Source organism: Callospermophilus lateralis, chromosome 9 (assembly GCF_048772815.1).
Source record: "Callospermophilus lateralis isolate mCalLat2 chromosome 9, mCalLat2.hap1, whole genome shotgun sequence".
In the NCBI taxonomy this organism is placed as follows: Eukaryota; Metazoa; Chordata; class Mammalia; order Rodentia; family Sciuridae; genus Callospermophilus; species Callospermophilus lateralis.
The window spans coordinates 84,352,021-84,377,600 of record NC_135313.1 but is presented as its reverse complement, the minus strand read 5'-3'; the positions used below and the strand labels follow the sequence as shown (position 1 = coordinate 84,377,600).

General features: G+C 32.6%; 1 protein-coding gene across 2 annotated transcripts in view; it reads left to right on the top strand.

Moving 5' to 3' along the window:
* The window catches only part of Arhgap15 (Rho GTPase activating protein 15), a 599,265-nt gene that overhangs the window by 107,325 nt on the left and 466,360 nt on the right, over nt 1–25,580 (top strand). For both annotated transcript variants that reach the window (XM_076866113.2, XM_076866112.2), the window contains exon 6: nt 2,916–3,005. In XM_076866113.2, coding sequence (XP_076722228.2) covers nt 2,916–3,005 — 90 coding nt within the window. The remainder of the gene's footprint in view (nt 1–2,915; nt 3,006–25,580) is intronic.

Sequence of the window (25,580 nt, the reverse complement as noted above, 5' to 3'; positions counted from 1 at the left end):
GAACACCATGCAAACTTACATTGCTTTTTAATGGGTTTCCTCTAGCTATTAATCATATAGAGTCTACAGGTAATTGTGTTAAAGCTAGATCTAATATGGTATTCTTAGAGGAAGAGTCAATATTTTCCTTAACTCTACAGCCCCTGTGTCCAGCAGAGAAAGTCACTAACACATTGCCACATAATAGGAATGCAGTAAATACTTATTCAATGATTCCCTGAAATTCCACATTCAACCCACGGGAGTCCATTAAACTGTATCATTTTTCCATATCATGAACAAAAGACTGCTTAACACTTTTTTAAACTACAAATCTTAATTGCTATAAAATTGGGAATTTTAAGACACTCAAGCCTTCTTTCCAAAGCACAAAAACTAGTTGCATTTTGATATTTTTTTCTTCATTCATGAATTCAGCAGATACTCATTGAACAAGTATGTGCCAGGCACTGTTCCATACATTGGGAAAAACAGCAGAGGAAAAGGCAAACAAGGCCTTAACTCAGGGAGCTTAATTCTAGTGGGGGAAACACAAACAGTCAGTATATAAAAATATATATGCTAATTTTAGTTAGGAGGAAAGAAATTAAAACAAGACATAGGATAGTAGTTCTGGGGCACAGCTCTTTTATATAAAAGACAGTCAAAGAACACTCTCTGGCAAGGTGAAATTAACTAGGAGCTACTGGGTAAGGAGCCAGCTATGTGAAGATTGGGAGGTAGTCCAGATAAACAGGTGGTTTACAGGGCCTAACGCAAGATCAAGTTTAGCAGAGGACACAAACAAGATCAATATGTCTGTCCTGGATTCTAGTGAGAAAGCTGTAGCTTTCCCAAATTCTTCTGTGTTTTAGCATGAGTATGATCACAGTGTGTATTCAATTTTCAAGGACCAGTAGTGGTTAAGAATAGACTTAGAAGTGAGGCTACTTGTATTTAAATTCTGGCCTTTTCTTTTGTAGCTGTGTTACCTTGGGAAAGTTCTGCCATGCCAGAATCATTCTGGCATACTTTCTTATCTAACTAGAATGGTGACAATAATAATAGCCACCTCAGTTGTTAATAATTTGTACTAATAATAATGACCTTAACAATTGTAAGAATTAAATGAATTCCTAGATGAAAGGCCTAAGGAAAAGGCTTGGCATATTAAAAATGCCTCTTATTTGAAATAATTTGGTCTTTCCCCCCGACTATATTATATGGGAAAGATAAGCTCTTTTGTCTGATTTTTCTTTGTTTGTTTGTTTTGGCACTGGGAATCAAACCCAGGGACACTTAACCACTGAGCTATATCACCAGCCCTCAGTTGCTGAGGGTCTTGCTATATCTTATACTCTTAATGGTTATTTTTGTTGGTTTGGATTATCCTATAATTCAGTGAACTCTATAAGAAGCATTTGATTTTAAACATTTATTTTACCAAAAATCCCTTGGCAATAATTATCATTATCATTTTGGGGATCATTCATAATAGTGGTCACCTGGTGGCAGAAGATGAGTGAACCAATAAAAATCTGTCACAATTTGAATTATCTTTAAGGGATATGTCTTATTTTGTTGGGTTTTTCATGAGTTCCTATTAAATAACATGGAAATAATATGCTATCAACTCTGTCTTGCCAGCTGAATTTATTCTGAAGGAATGATACACTGGGATTTATGATATTTCTTCAAAAACTGATTGAGTTGCCCAAAACTAAAATCTCACAATTTACCATAAAAATGGATTTTTCAGCTTTTTCTGAAAAAAAAACCTGTTTTTTTTAAACTAATAAAATTGGACACAGTAACTATAAGGAAACAATTATGGATAGATAATTTCTTTTAATATTTTATAATTTTATTCATAATTTCATGTTTTAACCTGAAGTTCCTGCCATTGAAAATACTGCCTAAAGTATTATAAGCTTTGTATGCTAAGATTTTAATATATTCTATGGAAAAATACTTGAGGAAAGTTACTGAACTCATCTATAGAGAAACCTAGAGTGAAACTATGAAAATAGTTGAAAAGTCTTTCCAATGTGACATGCCTTTGAAAAATAATGAAGAAACTTGCTATGTTGTATGAATTTAATGTTTTCTAATTGTTATCCACTTGAATCAGATGAAAATGAAAATATTTTGGCAAACAGAATTAATATTTCTATTAATGGACTATTAAGAATTATTGAAATAAAACAACTTTTAAGTAGTATCCACATTGTCACCATGTAACTAGAAGCACACACACTATAATCTATTTGGTCTAAACTAATTTATTAGATAAAAGTATACATATAGTCATGTGCATAGTCTTCCAAGTCTAAAAAGTGAACTCATAAAAGGCACATAGTTGACACTTCATAAATACTTGTTGGATTTGTTAGCATGTGAAACACAAACCTACAGAAGGATTTTGAGATTTATTAATGCACCTGCTCCGTTTTCTAGATGATATAACCAAATCCCAAGTAACTTTGTTAAAGTCACAAAGATAAATCCTTGTATGGGGTTTCCATTACATTATGATTTACTAACTTTATGTTTCCTCTTAGGTCTAAGTATATGACTTTAAATGCTTTTACATTACATTAGCCAATGAATAGCAACATTCATTCTTAAGGAAACATTTTAAAGCTTGCATTTCTTTAGGATTACTAAATAACATCACAAAACAACATTTTATTTATTTGTTTTTGTCATTATCTACAATTAATGAAATTTTAAAATGGACTTTGAAGTTTAGAGAGTTAAAATTATGAAGTCTCTCTCCATCCCATATCTTATAAATTGGGTTTCTCCTAGAAGAAAAAATAGATAGGCTTTTTATCATAAATATGTATAACTTCTAACTCAATAAACTCTTATTTTCTCTGACATGCATCTCCAATGATGTGTGCTTTTTATTCTTATTTCATTTTTATTTACAGAAAAGTGGGCACAAACCAGAAAGTGTGGATTTGTGTGGAGCATATATTGAATGGGCCAAAGAAAAATCAAGCAGAAAGAATGTCTTTCAGGTAAGAATGTTACATATATTCAATGTATTCCTATTCCTTCTAAATCTGATGTCTCTTGGGTAATCAAAATCAGACTACCTTCTTGTGATGTTTTCATGTGCATGAACTAGTTGTCTGAAGGTCATTATGAAAGACTGACTTCTCTTCCTTGTTGAATCTTTGGTTTGTTTTTTGTTTTTCCCTGGTGGCTGGTTGCTATCTAAACACAAAATACATGTTGCATGTTGATTTTCATTAGCTTTACACATAGGTCATTGAATTTTGAAATGAATTTGATTGCTGTTTGGAGTTCCAACCTAGAATGCTTTACTTAAATAGATATATTGTCAAATTTTCAAATGTACATAAATGAAGATTTACTATTTACAAACTATTTTGATTCATTGTCAAAACTGTCTTCTGGTCATTAATTACATTCACCAGTATAAGTAGTGAGGATGAAGAGAGCTGAACAGCTATGAAAATTATATCATTTTACATCGCATAAAGTTTTGGGGAAAAAACCACTGTGGTTAATAATTAAAATTATATTCCATTGAATGGAAAGAACCAGATGAAATCCTTGAAAGAGAAGAAATTGGTAATTTTTTCACATATGTTACCAAACTACATCATATGGCATGGTTTTCTTTGGCAATTAATAATTTTAGATTATAGAGGTTGATATTTTTTACACTTTTAAATGAAATTGAACTTTTATATTTCTAAAATAACCCATAACTTTATAGGCATGTTTCACATTTTATATCATTTAGCAGCCAAAGGAGCCAGAGTATTGTACTTTTTCATAAAGTATTTTTTAACAACAATCAGGTTATTGAAGAAAAGTAAATTCTTCTGTTCTTAAATTTTGTGGTGAGATTAATATACGGAGTCTTATAGTATGTATTTTATAGATAGGTGAAATTTGATATCTACATTCTTACTAGAGGGGAAAAATGCTCTTTTCCAGTCTAGGCTGCTTTTTCCAAATAGTAATTCAGGTATGGCCAGCTAATTTGGGACCATTTAGATTTTTAAAAGAAACCAACAATTTTTGTCATATTCTGGAATAATTTTTTTTGGTTCTAGTTTTATTCTACTTAGGTGAAGAGATCTTTTATTACCAAAAAGAAATGAAATGGAGAGAATATATACAATTATTATTTTTTAATAAAAATAAAATTTAAAAGACAGGAGGAAAGGGGAAAGGCAGGAAGGCAGGCAAACTATCTGGACAGCCCAACACACCCAGAAATCAACGGTCTAATCCCAAGAGTGAAAAAAAGTGGTTTTTGAGATTAAAATAGTAGAAATAAATTTGTTTTAAAGTGAGAAATGGTATATAAGTGATATATTCTTTCTCCACTCTTGCTCTTTTTGTTAATCTGCTATAAATAATAATTTTGAAGATTATAATCATAATCTATATAACAACCTAGAGGATCAGGTATGCTAAGTGTTGTAGTCTTCATAAGTATTGTGATTTTAGCACCCTCATCACCACAGTTGTAAAAGAAATACATTAAATTCAAATTTATGGACATAAATCTTGAATGATAGAAACTTTTGAAAATGGGCTAAACTATCCTGTTGACCTTGTGAAGGGTCACAATTGATGTTGACAGTCATCTATATAACATGTATACAGGGCTACAAGAAGAAAAATGTTTATGGATATAGTAAGCATAGTTATACAATAAAATTGCTTATACTAGTGGAATATAAAATCATAATATTTTATGAATATCAGTAAATATCTCCTTTTGTAATTTTCCTCATTTTCCACATTTCTAAATATAGATACTTCCAAAAAAATTTAAATTATTCTAATTTTTTGTAACTTTTGGGGAATGAAAATCTCCGTAGCTAGCATTGTTTGTAGTGTAATTGAACAATTCATGGGACCTTGATGATTATATGCATAGGGTCTTAGATCCTTTGGAGAAACAAGAGATTGAGCAAAGCTTAAAAATGATTCAAGTTTTGTTTTCTGCTTTATTCTTTATGGATGAATCATTAGGTTTCTGGTAATGCTGAAATCTTTCATCCCCAAAATGTATGAACTTAGGTAAAATTTACTAGTATGTATCTATAGATACAAGCTATGAGAGTAAGCCTTTGAGAGGAACAATATAAACAGCTTTTGTAGTTCTGTTAACAAAAAAGCATCAGGAAGAATTTGCCAGAGAGCTAAATCTAGATGACTTACATCAATATTTGATTAGATACATTAGCTGGTCTAACTCTCAAATGATCAGAATAAACACGATTATATCTCAAAAACATGGTATTAAGGCATTGTTGGATGTTGGAGTGTGTGTGTGCAGGGGTTTCATTACCTTAAGAATAATGAAGTGTTTCTTCCTGACAAAAAGACCATCAGAGCTTCAGCTGATGCGCTACATCAGAAATAGCTTTAAAATTCCAAGTTTGAATTAGGCTTGGTGTTCAATCTCAGTCTATGAATTATAGATTATAGATAGCAAATGACTATTGAGATTTTTAGTTCAAGAAAAATCAAAGAAGTGCAAAATTAGAAATAATTTAAAATTTGAAATCTGTCTTTAAAAAGGTGATGGATTAGCAATTATATGCCACATAATTACAGTGTCTGCAGAGAAGTCCAACTTAAAATGAATACAAAACAAACAAAAAATTGCGAGTGCCTGAGATAAATGAAAGCCACACGGGCACACATTTGTCTCAAATACACATACACACACATAAACACACACACACACACACACACACACATATACACACATGCTGGAAGATTTCACTAGCTTCATTTTTTTCTATATGATGTTTGGATATGTGTTCATTTTTTCTTTGTATTAAAGGCTATATTTCCTTCAAAGTCCTATCAAACTCATTGTATGAATTCAGCCTTATTTGATTGGCACATGTTGACATTACAGTGATAACATTAATGACTAGGTTTTAGTATTTAAGAACTTTTGGTCAATCAAATCAAAATGTTGCTCTTTTGCTGAATTCAAGAACACCTACCTACTTTGTAACAGAACCATCTTTGATCCAATTGATAATACTTAATAAAAAGTGATATATTTTTAAAATTACTGTTAACTTCTGTACAAAGGAATATATAGTAATGTTATAACCTGTTAAAATAAGTATGTGTATATATATATTGTGTGTATAATGTATGTGTGTATGTGTATATACTCATCTAATACTTGAGTTTAGTAAAGTGAGTATTTATGTGTACACACACACACACACACACACATACACATGCACAAACACAGAAAGATACTTTGTGTTATAAATTCCACACAAATTCTAAGTCAAATTAGTAAATGTTCATTACTAACTTATGCTTAATTCTGCAGAAAGCATAACTGTCAAGGACCATCACAAATTTGATGTTGCTTGATAAAACATTTAGCAACCAAGTGATTTGTAATGAACTGTGGTACAAGTTTTCTCAGTGAACTTAAGAGCAACACTAGGTCTTCATCAGGGAAGAAGTGAATAAAAAGATTTATGTTCAAATCACATGCTTTAAACATTCTTCCTAAGTGCTAGTTTGCTCTTTGGTGTTTAGCCTGAAATTTAAAGCACTAAGGATTAAAAGGATTACAACATAATCTTAAATAATCCTAAATGTCATTTACACAGAGAGAGTTGTAATAACTAAATAAAACCATGTTGAAGGATGGCAGTACTCTCAGGCAGCATCCTTGACACAAATAGTGCTTCTTCCACCTTCTTTCTCTTTACTGGGCACATTAGGCTTCCAAAGCCTTTTCATAGGAAATTAATCTGAGAACATGACTTAAAAATGGTTTAAAACAATACAGAATTTTTTTAGTTTTTAATATCCTTCTGTTTCAAAGTTGAAAGAAAATGTTTACTTATATTGTTTCTTATAATTCCTTCCTTCCTTCAAAAGTCTAGGAAAAGGGACTTCCTGAAATGGTTATCAAATAGATGATATGCCTCTTACACAGTCCCCAATCTCCAACGGAGTACCCCTTTACTAAATATACGAGAGTTCTAATGCAGTGTAATTAATTCCATGCTGTTTAATTTAGCACTTAAATATACTTTATTCTGTCATGTAAATTAGTTTTCCCTCCCAAAGAAAATATGAAGAAAAACTATATCAAATACTGCCCTACACTTACTATACTAGAAGATTGGACACATTTTAACTGATTAACTATTACTTTTTAAGGCTAAAGTTGCATTCATTCAGGAAGAACAATCTCTTTCATGAAATATTTAGGATATTTTGTCCACAATACAGACCTTGTAATACAAGATTCCCAAGATTGAAATAGGAATATAGAACATGAAGATATTGGTACTTTTCATTATAAGGTATAAGAGACTAGCTAGCCATTTATTCATTTAAATGGTTCATTTATTTGTACTCTAAAGTCTTGTCTTTTCTCAAGGCAGTCAGTGATTAGACCTCAGATTTTAATTTACATTTAAAATAATATTTAATAAAATTTTACTTTTGAATATGCATTGGACTCCTCTATAGATTTATGCTTCAAATAAGATAACTCTATAAATTAATGAATCATGACTGATAAGGAATATGTCAGTTGTTTACTTGAAAGGCAGAAAAAATTAAATGACTAGAATAGATAAGTCTATTCACCTTCCCCAATAATCAATTTATAACCTCAACAAATATCATGGTTGAATTTCCCAATTGAGATTCTTTTTTTAATACATTAATACCTCTCAGGAGACAGATTATTTCCTCTACAAGTAAAGTAGTCCTCAGAACAGGTTTATCATTACTTGGATTACTTTTCTGACTTTGGATGAAGTCTTCTGGCTATAATGTATATTAAACATATTCATGTAATATTTTCCATGGATATGCATTACATTTAAAAATAATTTGATTGCTCTTCCTGATCCGAATATGTCTTAGCTTAAAATGTTTAAGTACTACTTAAGTTTATTAATGCAAAGATAATTTAATAACATCTTGGAAAATACCATTTTAAGCCAAAAGGAAAACTACTGGTATTTTGCTTTTATCCATTTCCTTGTGTTAAAAGTGGTGGTTTAAAAATAAATCTGAGCTTTTACCAATTTTCTCTTTCATTTTTCAATGCTTGTAGTTAAACTAAATGCAAAAGGATGATTCTTCACATTTATACATGCATTAGGTTTTGAGTAAAGCTGGTTTCACTTCAGAGAATTATTCACAGGATCTTAAAAGGCATGACATTAAAAATAAACTAGAGTAAGAGAAGCATTAATGTCTAATACAGTTGTTTTTTGCTTTATAGCTTGTCCTCAATCATTTTATCTACCTATTAGATACCCATCCATTATTCAGAAGGTATGGTGATGAGAGACCCTGAGTCTGGGGACCTGAGTTCCAGTTTTGGCTTTGTCAGTTGTAACTTTTTGTAGAACCAGGGCAGGATCACTCCTCTACCTTACAGTTTATCACACCAAGAAAATAAGAGATAATAGGTCTTCCCCTACCTGCCTCCCATCTGTGTTAATGTTAAAATAAAGTGACTTTTTGATGTATTTTGAAAGCAATTACAAAGAAGTGAGTTTTATATAAGTACAACAGGATGTCATTATTCAACTACTAACCACATCATCTCATAATATTTTGAGGGAAATTCAAGATGTGAATTTCAGAATAATCAAGATGAGGGGGATATTTGTAAAAGGCAACTCAGAATTTCTGAGTATTTCTTTTTAATGCTTTCTCAACCATAGACCAAAATTTAATACACCATGTGAAAGGCTTCTCATTCATTGTGTAACAAAGACTATGTCTTCAAAACTTACTTAAATCACTTTTAGTATTATACTTTTTAAAATAAATAGTATCAATGATGTACTATCTAATCATTATGTTAATTAGTTAATAATATATCAAAGTTAACCCTTTGAGAAAAGCATTTGTTTTCTGAAGGAGCTTCTATCAAACTATGAAACAGCAACTTGTAAAACGTAACTTAGAAACAAGTGCAAAAAGGATGCCCCCAAATGACAGAAACAATGTTAACATTGCCTCTCTACTGAGATTGGAATGGTAATTATGTCTGATTGGAAGGAGAGGGAGATGATTATTTTTGTGATGTTTGTTTTTACTGTGATTGGTAGGGTCACACAATTTTTTTCTGAAGGAAGGACATAATTTTATAATGAGGGATATGATTTAGTATTATGGAAGTTAGGAGTATGTAAGATTGCTGAAAAAGAGAGATAAAGAGCAGGGAATAAAACTGATTTTTTAACAATTTTAGTGAGACAGAAAGAACATGTTAGCTCTGCTGAATTCAAAGAGAAACGAAATGGAGTAGAAGGGTAGAAAGCATACTCCTCACATATGCCATTCGGTTCAGACCAGGTGACTTGAGAATCAATGTCTCTTTGCAGATTTAATTTTGGAAAACAGTGAAGTTCTTTTTAAAAGTATATATAACCTGGATTCTACATATATAAATTAAGTAGATTGGTAGCAAAAACAATACCAAGTGTGATTCTGTGAAGCACACAGGTTGAAGCCTTAGCTCAGGATCTGAACTCATTTGTACACTTTGTCATTCTACTAACTACTGAAGGGCATAATGTGACCTTACTGTATTATTTTTCTTTGACCTAGCATCAAGGCAGAATCAAACTAAAAGGTTACAATAGCCAAATTGATACATAATTTTCTAAAATCAGTCAAGGGAACCAAAATTTAAAGTTTCCAAAATCTATCAAAATTTAAAAATGAAAGGGAAAATTATCAGCATGGCTTATTCTGTTTCTGACATTCTAGGAAAAGAATGGATGCATGTGATCTAATGAACTTAGATCACTGCTAGGCTCAGTCACTTTGCCTCACCTTCTGGAATTGCTGACTTTATGTGCTCAAAGATAAGAATTGAGACTTTGGAATGAATTCTGAGTTTCAGACTGACACCAGGCGAACTGCAACAAGCTATTCTTCGTTTGCTGGCATCATGCTATGAATCCCCTCTCTCAGAAAATACTCTATTTCTTGATATTTTGGTAGAGAAGTGTGATGGGTTTTGTACCATCCATCAATTCCTTTGGCTAATGGTACATTTTCCCCCTCTCCACATAGTCAGAGTGAGGCCAACCAGCCACATAGGGATCAAACCCTCGACTTTAGACCACATACAACAACCTGAGCAAAATTGACCACTGCTGCTGAGGCACTTTCCGGGTTGGAAGTAAAATCATCAAGTGTTATGTTCTTTTTCCGCTTGTGATTTTCATCTTATGTAAAGAAAATATTACATTGATTATGGCAAGACAGTGTGCAAACCGAGGGACCTCTTTTTATTATTCTTACTATATTTGTGAAAGAGAGTAGTCATATTAACTTCATGCTGAGTATGATTTTTTTTTTGTACAAACAGACCTATTCCAGAAAAAGGTACAGTTTAATTTTCAAAAATCCCTAAAGCTGGTACACAATAGATGGGTCCAATAAATGGTATCACATTTTATGTCCATAAGGATGACACAGGTGAAATAAAATTGAGTGCTTTTAGAGAGCATAGGGACACTGGCAGATAAGTAGCCTGTGCCATTCTATTCTGGGAAGTATAAGGCAATGAGGTTGGATCTGAAGGCAAGAGAAATATTCACTGTTTATTATGCCACAAGCCACTGAGCAGGAGAAAAATCTAGGCAGTGGTGAACAAAATGCTGAAATCTCAGAGCAATGTTTAAGGCAGTGTAAGAAAACAGTAAAGCAAACATCCATAAACAAAGGCTGGAAATGAATACAAGGGAAATACACTAAGTTTATGATGAAAGGAAAACACCAGCACTCACGCAGAACTGGAGAGGTCACTTGTAGGATTTGTGTTTAGAGACTCCTAACATGACAGGGAAATATGGTACTGAAAACATGTTAAATAACAACTATTCAAAAGCAAGGATATAAAACAGTACAGGAAAGTTAAGGATTCTTGGTATCTGAAGAGGGGAGGAGGTCGCTCTTTTATCTCAGCAACAGAGTATGTTGAAAGATGGCCCAAGTGAAACAATGAAATGAAATGGCTGATGTTGGGGAATAACTGTGGAGGAAGCTTTTCAAACTCTTTTTGGATAACGTGTCAACAGATAGGTATGAAGTTACTCTACCAGGGAAGGGACATTCACAGGGAGCATTTAGAGCATTTATTTAGCAGTAAACTATTTGATTCTGAAACTAGGACATCTACAGTGGCAAAATTAAGAAAAAACAGAGACATCTCCCAAAAGGAAAGAAACACTGACGCTGAGGAGTCCCTTCTAAGCAACTTAGGAAGACCTGAGAGGCTTGGTTTTGTTTTGAATGTGAATTCAAGCAGTGCTTCATTTTAAAATTCCTACACCCATGATCAAGCAAAAGTCAAACTTCTGATACTTGATTCATGATTTAAGATCAATTAGTAGAAAGCAAGGTGATGAATACACTCAATGTATAGAAGACACTGAGCAGGATAGCAGAAAATTGTAGGAAGCCCTTGTCTTTTGACAGCTACATGGCAACATTGATAACTGCAAATGTTATTTGTCCAACAGAAAAGGAAGTATTTGTTTCAAGTCACAGACATTTTATACCACAGTATCAAACTAAAATCCAGCAGCAGTTTAATGTTTAATGTATATGAAAATTAACATTTGGGGAGCCCAAATACTTTAAAACAAATGAGCCCCACAAAATATACCCAGTGATGTGAAAATAATGGCTGGCTTCATTATGAACAAATTTGTCCTTTTGCTAAAGTAAGAATCATTCTATTATTAACAGGAAATCTTAGACGGACTATACAGAATGCTGCATTATTCATAAAAGCATTGCTGCCATCTGGTGGCTCCTTGGCATCTCAGCACTGACTATGCTGATTTGATTTGACTGGGTGCTCATGTGAGGTATGCAAAGGAGGGCCTAGCCTGGTAAAATAAAAGCATGGACATCCTCTGGCCCTAGATGCCATTCATCTGATGGCAGTCGTTTCTCCCTCTGCTGTTCTAGAATGGAAGATTCAGGGAAGGGAATGAGATACTTGGATATCATTTGTCCTGAAGTGTATTTTACATGGCTTATCTAAAGAAGTTACTCTTGGCTGTTCTTGACTGATAAATTTTATCGACATTCATTTCTGTTGGCAAATAAATGTGTACTCAAATACTAGGGAGATTTATTGAATCTAAAAATATGCTATTTTACTTAAATAAGAATATATGCAAGATGCTGTAATACCTCTTTTGGATCCAAGCATGAATTTTGTTTTTAAGCTATCACTCATTGAGTCTGATTTTGGAAATAATATGATTTTAGTGTCAAAAAAATTATAGAGCTGCATTAAACTCAAGGTTTCATCTCATTCAATTGTTATATTAAGAAATCTGGTTAATTGTTAATGCCTCAAACCTAGGAAGTGATATTTCTTTGAGGATTTACAAATTAAATGACAAATATTATTTAGCTTGCATTGTATTTTTCATTGAAAATAAAATAGTTAAAATGTGTTGATGATTTTCAAGGATCAGTGCATTAACTCATTCTTAATCAGAACAAATTAGCTTATCTTTGCAATTTCAGTATGTTTTAAGTTTCAAATAATTATAGAATGGCTCATTGTATGTAGTGAAATCCTGACCCTTAAAACGGATATGGGTATAGCTCTGAAGGCTTTGAAGATTATAGGAGATAATGAGTTAAAATTGCCCCAGGAGGAAAGTTGGAATTCTGTTCTGAATTCTCAGAGACAATATTTTAATAGTTAATGTTCAGTTACTAGTCAATATTTCCCTGTCATTAGATTATCTTATGATTTAAAAATCAACTAACAAAGAGATATTGCACTAAATTTGGAGAATTATAATATTGAGTGAATATTATTCTTTACAAGAAAAGTTAGAAATGACTATTTTAAAGTAAGACATTTGGGTGTTATTTTAAAATTCTTGGGAAGGTTTCCATTCAACAATATGAACTTGATATTACCTTTGTTACTTGCTACTTTTACCACTTATATCTTCTTCCTCAAAACATTTAATTTGGCTCATGGAAAGCGTGGCCCATCTTCTCTGAGAAGATGACTCAATACCCTGTCCCTCTTCCATTTTCTTTTCTACCAACATTTAGGAAGAGGTTGTGAACCACTACCACCACCACCACAGAAAAACCTTGCACAGAAATTAAAATCTATAATAATTTTGCCATGCTCCCTTTATCTGTAAGTATAAAATATTGATAAAATTATTCTTCTAAGAAACCTAGACCTGTATGTTTGTTTCTATGCTTACAAGAGATAGTAAACCTTCTACCTATGGTCAGGATGTTCCAGTATAGAGTCATAAGTTGCTTGTGTTTGTCTCAGTACCATTCATTTTAGGGGCAGCTTTTTACAGCTACTTAACACTAAATTCACTTTTATTCAGGAGAATCATTTATACAGTGTCATTAATGATGTCACCTCCAGTCCTTTAGTATGTAATTGCTGGATGTTTCATTTTAGAGCCAGGCATTTGATAAGTATTGGCTTGTGGTAAATTTTATCACAGTGACAGCTACATCTCAATGGAGGATTGATCATTTTCTTTCATAGAACGTGAGTTTTGAGTCTCTTGAAGCAAATAGTTTGGTCACATATGACTCTGGCTTAGGGTTCCCCTGAAAGAAAGTTTGAGACTAGGAACTATATTCCAACAAGTTTATTTGTGATGTAGTTTCATAGAATTTTAAAACTATCAGTATTAAAACAGAAAGAAGAAAAACCAATACAAGTTCGTTATAGAGTATATTATGGAGTGGTTTGGATGATTGTTAGAATTTTCCACCAAAGATGATAGAAGGGAACATTTTTCCATTAACTTTGGATTCCTTTGGTTTGAGGTTGTCTCTGGAGTGAGATGTTGTCTTTATATCTTCTTGACTTTCAGGCTGTACAGGGGTGACCTGAAGCTTTTTTCAGATGCTCAACTCCATAGAACCATAAATTAAAGGAGTTGTGTGATACATGCTTACAGAAAATGCAGATAGCACAAAGAGAGTTGAACCTCACATGGAACTATTTCCTCCAGCAGCAGCTGTGGTCACAGATACACATATGCGAGTCAGGACACAAGCAGAAGTAGCTGATAATATCCAACCTTCCATATTCAAATTTTCCTATACCACACACTGAATCTAACCCACTGAAGTCTTCAAGATGGCTACTGGCCTCAATCTCTACAAGAGAGCTAACCAAAAACTTTTAATGGAAAAATAGTCACTGTTCTTGTTACAGCTGCATATTAGGCAATCTTAGAAACTGATCATCAATTTTCTCCATCACACATTCTAAAATTTTCTCATCCTCAGGCAGAACTATATAATCTGTTATGTTTGCCTGATGTGGTCAGTAAGACCTTCATATGTGAGGGGTTTGGTCCTTGATTTCATGACATCTTCAGGCTGTGTTTACTGCAGTTGATAGTTCATTGCACTTATACGGCATGGAAGCACTAAGAGACATCTCTATTAATCACTTGAGTTCCAGAATCATTCTTCTCACTTCTATTGTACATAAGCAACCTCACCCTTCCATTGTAAGGATCAGCTTAGTAACTGTTTTATTTACTTTGGTCCATATCTTGAGTATCCATAGTTACTCTCAGTGGTCACAGTAACTTCATGGTATAATTACTAATCCATCTTAGAAGCAAACTTCTCTCCCATTCAAGAACAATAATTTTCAATCCATCAAGGCCAAAGTTTAAAGACTCAGTAGCATCAAATCAATGCTGCAGGTGGATCACTGTAGAGGATACTCCTCTTCTATTTTTTAGACCCATATATTCTAGCTATTATGGACACAGTGCCATGTATCACCATAGATTTAGAGAATATTCTACATTTTTAAATATAGGACCACAAGCTAATTAGTTATTTTCTCTAAGCTTCCACCTTAGTTGGGGCTAGGATAATATTCATTTTTTTCTATTAGGTTAATTGCTTCCAAGTTGATGTTGTTGTAGTTAGTAAGATCAGAGTCTCCCAGAATCTTGTAAACAGTGTTGTATTCCTTCACTTCCCTGATATGAGGTAATGTTGTGAATGGCCCCATATTGCACCACGATGCACCATAATCAGACATGGTGTGAATTCCAATGAGAATGAGTCACTGTTACCCCAAGAATGGAAGTGATCTGATATAGCCAGTTTGCTATCAAGCATCAGGATGGTTTCTTAAAGGGCTCAATGTCTACCAGTGCTGCTGGAAGATTATACAATTAGTCCTGGTAGGAGTTCTATCAGCTTTGTTAAGAAGAAGTCATGGTACTGAACCTGTGCAAAGTCCCCATCCCATCACTTTGATCACACCATTCATGGCTCTATTGTGCAAGCGTTATCTGGTTAAGAGAGAAGTTAGAGGGCATCAACAGACTAGGTCATCTGGTGTACTGGCTTACTTTGTGGTAGGTATTAAGACGTTGATATGAGATGAGATACAAAAAAATCTGCATGTTCTGTGCCATCTTTCATAAGTCCATTGACATTTCCCAGAATCCTTTGTTTCTAATCTTCTAGATTGTCTACTTCCAGGCCTGTGACTAACATGAAAAGCCATTCTCACCATCTGGCAATCAGATCATATTGCTTTTTTCAGGCTAGCCTATTCTCCAGCTGACTCCTTGCATCTCTGCCGCATAGGAGGGTTTTCATCAATATAGTCCTACAAAGACACCCCTGGGTGGGTACATGGTACAGCTGCCATTCATATCTTTGGTGCTCATCAACACAGAGATGATCTATGAATCAGGCTTGAGTTTTTTCATTATTCATCTGCTGGCTTTAAGAATGTCCATGAGGACATAGGGACAAGCTCAGAGAGAGGGACCAATATAACAGTGACAGGTAAAATGGAAATTTGAGCCACCTGTTCATGAAACTTACTTAGGTTCTTCAGACCTGCTTGGGCCAAATTCTGCATACAGCATTTCTTTCTTTATTTTTTTCATTTATATATAACAGCAGAATGCATTACAGTTCTTATTACACATATAGAGCACAATTTTTTATATCTCTGGTCGTATCCAAAGTATATTCACACCAATTCGTGTCTTCATACATGTACTTTGGATAATAATGATCATCACATTCCACCATCATTATAACCCATGTCCCCTCCCTTCCCCTCCAACCCCTCCCATGCTCTCTCTCCCTATGCCACTATGAATCAACCTCCTTATATCAAGAAAACATTTGGCATTTGGTTTTTTGGGATTGGTTAATTTCACTTAGCGTTATGTTCTCTAACTCCATCCAATGAATAGAACATATCTATCCAAGGATTCTTGACCAATCTGAAATTCAGTGGATCTGAAAATACCAGGTCATCATTGGAACCTGAAAACATACAGTCACTTGATCAGATGCTCATTTTTTATTCTGACCCAGAGAAAGGCCAGGATCTACTTTTGATTGCTGAGAATTTCTTTAAATTTTAATTTTTATTCTTACTTGTTATATATGACAGCAGAATGCATTACAATTGATATTATACATATAGAGCATATTTTTTCTTATCTCTGGTTGTATATGAAGTATATTCTTTATTGCAGAAGACAGTCTTCCCCTAGAATCTTCTAGGCCTTTGTTCTGAAGCTCTTAGTATGACCTACCACAGATTCCCCCAAGAATATCACACTCCAATTCCTCATTGTATTTTCAGAATCTTATCACTCAAGAGTCAAGGAACTTGTACCATAGCCTACAACAGCTACAAGCATTAAGTTGTGGACAGCCACACCAGTGTATGAATAGCATCTTGAAATACTTATATTTCTGCATATACTGACTTTCCTATTAACAGAAGTCCAGGGCTCTAAAAAATATAACTACATGAAAATTCTGAGTGCAGCCCAGATTCCTGAGTGTGAACCACTAAATGGTTCTTTATTTATAAATGTTTAACTGATAAACAACAAGATGGAAGCTGTATGTATTAATGGAGTACTATGTAATATTTAACACGTGTACATTTCCTAAAGTTTAAATCAGGTTAAACACATGTATCTCCTCAAACATTTATCACTTCTTTGTGATGAAAACTTTGAAAATCCTCTCTGCTAACTTGTTTAAATTTACAGCACATAATTGTTATGTATATTCACCATAGTACGCAATAGTACCCCAGAGCTTCTTGCTGCTATCTATCTATATAACTTAATACCCACTGATCAACCTTTTCTCATTACTCCACATCCTGACTTCCTTATCAGGCTTCTAATAACTGCCATTGTACTTCTATTGAATCAATTTTTTTTTTTAGGTTCAACATATAAGTGAGATCATGAAGTACTGAAGTACTTGTCTTCCTTTGACTGTCTCATTTCACTTGACATAATGTCCTCTAATCACATCCACATTTTTTTTCAAATGGCAGTATTCATTCTTTTTATTGCTGAATAGCAGCACTCCATTGTATGTATATACCACATTTCCTTTTTGAGAAATATCTGGTTAGATTTATTGTCCAGTTTTTGAGTTGAACTGTAGTTTGGCTATTGACTCTTTGAAGTTCCTTGGATATTCTAGATATCAGCCTTTTGGTTGTACTTTTAAGTCTCTAAATTTGGGGCTTATTTGTTACAAAGCAATAGATAATTGGTATAGATAACATATCAAGAAATATCAATGGTTTAATTTTCATGAGTAAATTATGATATATTTGAAAGTAAAGTTTAACCAGTGTAGAAATCCTTTTAAAAGATAAAGGAAGATGAGTGTGTGCTGATAAACATCTGTCATCCCAACCACTTGGGAGACTGAGGCAGGAGCATTACTTGAGCCTAATAATTCAGTGATAGTCTGCACAACATAGGGAGACCCTGTCTCAAAAAAAAAAAAAAAAAAAAAAAAGGCCGGGGAACCACAGTTGGTGGTGTCAGCTTCTAATAATTACTATCCAAGCACTGGTACCTCATAGAATTGTAGAGAAAATGCAGGTAGTGGCATTTTATTTGGTAATGTCACTTTCCTATTACTCAGTTTGTTTATAGAAATAGCTGCCTAACAAAGTTAACTTCCAGGAAGAATGCCAGGTTACAAGGAATCATACCAGAGTCTTGGAATCACATTGGGATTTCACCCAAAGTTTTTGCAACATTAGGTGGAGGCAACATATTTTGGCTCGAAAAGTTACAAGGGAAAAAATGACAGAAAATGCTCAGGGAACAGTGTGTTCAGTCATCAAGATAGTATCTTTCTTAGCCTCTTGAAAATCAGAGAAAATTATATGTCTGTGCTATTTTTAAAAATAGTATGGACCAACAGAATACAGCGTTGTCACATATCATTGTTAGGCCAACAACTGTAGAGGTTCTAACCCAAAAATTGGGCTGTAAGACACGAGAGCAGATAGAGCCACAGTTGGAAAATCTAAACATAGTCTAAAAGTTTTGGCAATCCAAGAGTTTCTGGGGGAAAGAAAAGAAATTTGATTTCTGTGCTCCTGATGGAAAAACTTGCAAATGACCTGAGAAAATTATATTTGTCATATTTTCATTGCAAATTTTATTTTCTATTTATTTCTAAAAGTTGAAAATAACTTTGAAAGTTAAAAATTATTCATTATGAAAAGACATGAATGTCATGTTGATTTTGACTTTGAAATTAAAAATATTCTAACGATTACTTTAGTTTTTAAAAAAAGTACATATAGTAAGTGCCATTATTATTCCTGAGAATTTTCACAGAATATTCCAGGTCAGAGATACTAGTTGGGTAAAGTTTAAAAGCTATTCCCAGACCTACCTCCATCAATATAATTTTCAGATTCTTTTATTCTCAAAAAGTATGCCAACAAGAAGGTTTAATTCATTTATTTTTTTTCTGAGAATTTTTTTCCCTTACATAATTAAAACCAAAGATAAGCATAGTGTATTTCATGGTAAAGCTGCAGGATGCTAAGTCTGTTCTGTCTTGGACTAAGAATTTATTTGAATTCCTTCAACTAAATTAAATTTTAAAATTACAATAAAGTTTATTATTTCTAAATCTATGTTAGGTTAATGTTAGGAACAGAAACTGATGAAAAACGAGAATAAAATTATTCAGTTATATCAAACTAGGTGTTAAGTGATACTTTTGCATAGTTATTTTTTAAACTGTGTGTTCAGTTATTACTTTTTCATAGTACTGGGTAGAGCTCCGGGATTTTAGAAGACTTAGTTTTCAGAAATGTCTAATTTATGGTTGGGAAATTGAATAACACTGAACTATTCCCCATTATGTCCTTTATTCCACAGTTTATTTTAAATGAATTTTCCCATACCATATAAAATGTGTTTTAATAACACATATTACATTATCTTTTACAAACAAAATTATTCTTTCTAGTGTAACACAAATCCAACTATGGTGAAAATGTCAGTATTGGGAAAGAGTCACTGGAATACACTTCAAATGCAAGCTCTATGAAAGTGACTAATACTGGGATTCTGTAGAGTGCCATCATGCTTTTGATGAAAGGTACTAATTTTTCTGGAAATGAAAATGGAGCCGCTGAAAGGTGCCCAAGTGTTGCTGTCATAAGAAGGTACATTGCTTCCACTAAAAAGCTGATTTGGAAAGAATATGCATCTGTGATTGGTGACTGATGAGTTGTTTGTTTTCATTTTGTTCATTTATTATATAAATTTTTAAAAATTATATATTATAAATGAAATATTTCTCAGAAGGTAATTATTTTCTACTTTAATGAATCCACTGCTACTCCAAAACGGACATGTTAGAGGGGTGACTTTTTCTTCTTCTTCTTCTTTTTTATTTTTTATGCAGTGCTGAGGTCAAATCTAGGATGTTATACATGCTAGACAAGTGTTCAAACACTCATCTATATCTCTGGGCATTAGAGGGAAACTTCTTAATTTCCTAATTGGCCCAGGGCTTTTGTCATATGAATAAAATTCTTACACTTACTTCTTTTGTTCCCCATAAACTACTTTGAATTCACTCATGTTTCTAAATAAATAGAAGTGATTGAGTAATTAATGAAATAAATATTAATACAAAGGACCAAATATCATTAGAGTTTCTATTTGTCAGTCAGTGTATGACCTCTGGATCAATCAAAATTGACTATGCTTCAGGAACAAATTTCTGATTTTCAGGTCTAGGCTGCCTTCACTCCATTTCCCAGGTTAATGAAAGACCATGTCTGAAACAGAGTTCACAAACAACAGGCTGGCCTTTACAGCTTACATCTGGACTTGGCTTATGTCATGTCCGTCTTCCTTTTCTGGGACTGTCTGTGATAATAACAAAGCCAGCACAGCACAGAGGCAAGATCTTCCATATGCAGGGCAACTGCAGGGAGAGGCACTAGTTTGCATGGTGAATACTCATAGAACATACCGCAATCCCTACAAAACTAAATATTCAAATTACCTGCTCAACTTAATAAAGGGATGTTGTTGTGGTGGTATTGGTTGTTTAAATGGAGTAAAATTGCATCATGCCATTTCAGAGATAAAAGCACATTTAACATAATTTATTGTGTACTTGTAATTGATGGTAACATAATGACTCATTTAAAAGAACCATTCAGCTCTTTTGATAAACACAGTTGAGTGTGAAACTAGAGTTCAAGTTATTCAACAACATATGTCAACCTGCATACCAATTCATATCTATTTTAAAATTAACTCAGAAGTGTTAGGAATATGGAAAATTTGCACCAATAGTTATTTATGTCCAAGGCAGATGTACGAATTCAAGGAGTTAAAGGTCAAAAATTAAGGGTAAAATAAGTACTTTTTGGAAGGCAACAAAAATAAGGCAGAAGTTAAAAATATTTGTATTCAGTAAGTGAACAATGAAATAGATTCATTCCTTTTTTAAGGGTAAATGAAAATATATCATACATCATTAAATAAGACAATTTTTTATTTACAGATATCTACATGCCTTCTTTAAAGGTACAAAATACATGAATATTACTTGTTAGACTGTCAGGAATGCTTTGCTGAGAAAATATACTGTAAGGCACTTTTGTTTTTGAAATTACAATTATTTTCTGGAAAACAGATATCTGGCATAGGAAATTGTGACTTTTTTTCTATCAATTTTTAGGAAATGTACCCATTTGGGGTGTATACCAAGGAGAGAATATATTGGATGGGATGAAGAAAGGAATGAGGGTCATTAATATAAATTGCACAGCAGCAAAAAGAACATATTTTGATTGGGAAAATAAAAGTCATCTGTTTCTAGAATGAGGTATATACCTCATTTTCAATCCTGTAGATTTGTTACAACAAGTAAAAACTGCTTTAATTTTAACAAAACTACCAACTAATGTCAGTGAAAAATGATTGCAATTCAACTCTATGAATGTAGCTTTAGTGGCAAAGTTATTTTGCAGAATGTAGTTTTTGTTTGTTTTTTATTTTGAAGACATTGGTTTTAAATCCTGTGTTTCTAACTTACAGCATATTGGTTTAAAACAAACAAACCAAAAGGCCCACAACGATGTCCCAGTACACCAAGTTGCAATTAGCTACCACTCCTGGGAAATATTCTGGTACATGTTGCTGGCACTTGAAAAATTTACACCTTCTAAGGAAAGGGAGGAAAATTCTGTCAAACAATTAAACTGATTGGAATTCCCAAGAATATGAAAACAAATAAGTACTAAATTAGAAAAGAATGGCAAATTTTTGTATATGAGGCTATAAATTGGAAAAGAGAAAGTAAAAGAGTTTTGACTATTACAGAAGTCATTCTTTTTCTTTGAAACAAATGTAATATAAGTCAGGTAAGAACTTGGGTACTTAACAGAGTGGAAAATATGACCAGTTGACCTGAAAAAGAACAGGGTATTCATATGGTTCTTACTAATATTTTGGACAAATGAAATGGTTGTTAAGTCTGTGAATAAATATATATTTGGAGAAATCAAGTTGTTAATTTAAATGTGACCTACTGTCAAAACATGTAGAAGATATCAAGATAAGAACAAATATTTTGATGATGAAAAAGATAAAAGACTGGAATTTATAAGATTAATTTAGAGTCAACTCTTAAAACATTGATTTAAATATTATGCAGTGTAACAAAAATGGAATACCCCAGTTTACCTTACTTTCCTTAGTAAATATATTATAAATAGTTATAAAAATTAGAACATCTTTGATTCTCCAGGAAATTAAACAAGCCTGCTTGTTTAGAAGGCTATATGTTGGGAAGATTTATTTAAGCAGGGAAAGATAATATGATTTACACATTTCCTATGTCAACTATTCCTTTGCCAATGTCTTCAAATATGTGTTTATTATGTGCAAGTGGTCTAATTTATGTAGAAATTAAATATGAAATTAATGCATCTAATTTTTTTAATACACCTATGAAGAGAGAACAAAATATGAAAGTCCACATACAGTCCTCTGTATGTGGACTTTCATATTTTGCAAGAGAGAGAGATAGATTTAAGTACCTTTGAAATTTGGATTGTACTTAACATGAGGCTGATTTTTTGCCAGAAAAATCAGTGACTTTTTATCATTAAAAGAAATTACTCTTACAGAAGTGGTGCTCTCTATAATCACCTTCCATTCCAACTCTTATTTCACTATCTCAATCACTTTGTTCTATTTTTTTTAACAATACTTCTTTTAAGCTGATAACAGACATCCTGGTCATTCAATTAATATATCTTCAGTGAGCTATTCTTTATTAATAAGGTGATGAATGAATTCCCCTTCACCTAATCAAATTTCAACCATTTTCATGAAATTAAATAACTAAATAACTCTGAATTTTAAAACTCAGACCTGGTTACACAGATACACCTTCGGGCTAGAAAGAGTGTTGTAAATCACTTCCCATTATTAAATGGCTCAAAAGATACTTAGTCAAACTATTTTAAAAAAAATATGTATAATTTTTTTTTTTACCTAACCCTAACCCTAACCCTAATCCTAACCCTAACCCTAACCCTACTACTTCCTTGATCACATTGAGAAATTCAAGGTACAAATTATTCAATGGAAAGTTATTCACACTAAGTGATATGGGTTCAGAGTTTGTGCTAACAATCCTGCAAATCTACTGTTAATTAGGTCTTATCATGTATGACTATCCTTTTTTTAAGAAAATATTTCATGATGAGGTCTAAATTGTGTTAATAATTGTTAAGGAAACATGTTTTTCTAGTAAGATGTGAATCTTTTTCAATTATTCCTAACCAGTCACAAAAAACTTTCTTAAAACTTTTTTATTTTAACTTGGCTTAAAATATTGCCACACAAAATTTTTAATCTTGTGTAGACATTTCTACTTAGCTTTATATATGATTTCTTTCACCATTATGATTAAAGATAAAATTATTTCTCATCCTGAGATCAGTACCTTTTCAACTGTATTGCCAGTTTTGAAAGAACTCAAAATAATTTTTTTGTTAGTGTTTGGCTATTTTATATACCAGTGATATTTAATTTGTTCATAATTTATTTTGGTGTGCAGTGTGAAGTGATCCAGAAAGTTTCATCACTCAATACCATTGGGTAACTAATGCTTCTCAATGGTTTTATGATGCTTATATTTATTCCATTGTATTTTCCCTCTTAAAGTAGCATATTTCAGAGATATAGATTTTATTTCTTTGACAGCACCTGAAATTGTTGCTTTAATTATTCTAACCTTATAAATTATAATAATTACTGGAAAGTCAAATTTCCTGTCTAATTTTTATTTTCAAAATTATCTATTGTTTTCAGAATATTAATATAGTATAAAAACAACCTGAATTTGGTCTCCATAAGTAACCTGTTTTATAGCTGTGTATACATTTTTATTTTGAAAATTTAAAATAATCATATTTGTCTTACCATTTTGTTGTTGTTGTTGTTTGGTGATTCTTTGGATCAAACTCAGAGCCTCAGGCATCCCAGCAATCATTCTACCACTGAACTATACCCTCAGCCTTATTTTTGCATTATGTTACCAGTCACATTTAAATTATTTCTAATGCATATTCCAAACTATTTGAGCTCAGAATAGTTATTTTTATTAATGTCCAGGTAATTAAGGATCACCTGAAGTTTTGTTTTTTCATCTTCAGGGAATCCTATGATCTATAAAATTGCCACTCCCTATTTTTCACATGTCATTTTTATTAGTGCATTTTAATATGCATAATAATGGAGTTCATTGTGCCATATTTGTATAGGCACATAACACAATTTGATCAATCCCATTCTTTAGTACGTTTTTCCCCCATTCCCTTCTCCTTCCCCTGATCTGCTTGCTTATTTTTAGCTCAAAAATTCCTTCTCTTTTTCTATTTCTCCATATAAATTGCAGTTCTTCCTCTATGCTGTCAGTAGAATTTTCTGCACTATTAATTCTGCTCTTTTCTGCCCCTAAGAAAGATTTTAATTCTTCTACTCTGTGGATTTCCCCTGTACTATTTCTTTACCTTTTAAGCCATGCATTCATTTCATTCTACATCAGCCTTTAAAATATCAAAGCTTCCACTCCTGACTAAATAAATTTCAAGTTATCTTTTATCAAGAAGTCAATACAGGTACATTCCTAAAGGCTATATTTCCTTCAGTATATCTTCCCTTCCTCACCCCATATATGATGTAAAAATTGCTTCTTTTTATAAAGTTTTTCAAACTTTTTTGTAGGATTGGATTGTTATAGGTTTTAACACCTTGAGCGCTGAAAACTCATTCCCATTTTAAAATTGGGAGAAAATTAATATATCAAACATCCCTTTGCATTTTATATTCCACTCATTACAAAACGATGGATTTATTTCAAGAATTATATTCAAATTTATTTTAATTTCATTTTGCAGGATTTCAAACAGTTGATATTTTTTTTTAGTACTCAAACATGGACATGAATCTATAATACTCTAGAATAATGAAGTACTTATTGTCTTCTTTTTAATCTCTAGTCATTATTGATTTTTCTCATCAAATATACCCCCCATTTATCTATCTCTTTCAGGACCCATTGCCTCCATAGAGACAGTAGATGAATTGGGGGTGGAACAGGGATGATAATGGTCCATTGGTGTAGGACAGCAATTCCTTCAAAGGGGTGAGCACTGAGCTCCATTGTGGGCAGTGCAGGCCAAACATTTTAGGAAGGAGGAGTTGGTGGAGTTGTTTCTTAATATTTTTTTTCTTGCTGCGAAATTCCATTTTAAATGTTTAGGAATATATGAGTTGCTAATTTCAATCCAGTATTTGTAAAATATTTAGGGATAATTGTTATCTATCCACAAGAATGGCTGATCAGTGCCTTCAATTTCCAGTGCTACAAGGGCTTGAACTCTTCTAAATTTGCATAAATATTTCAGTTGAAAAATATAAACTAAATATATATTTATCACCAAGTCAGTTCAGATCTTTCATTTAATAGGCTGCTTTTTTAAATTTTAAATTAAGCTATAAAATGAATTTTGTTCTTGTTTTTTATTTTTCTTTATTTTTGCATGGCAATTTCAATGTTTGAGAATGGAAAGATAATGATGTCCATGTAGATTCTTTCTATCATGTGTTCAAATATTTGGTTTAGATTTTTGTCAGAGTAACATTTCATTGTTTTTGTCTGACTTT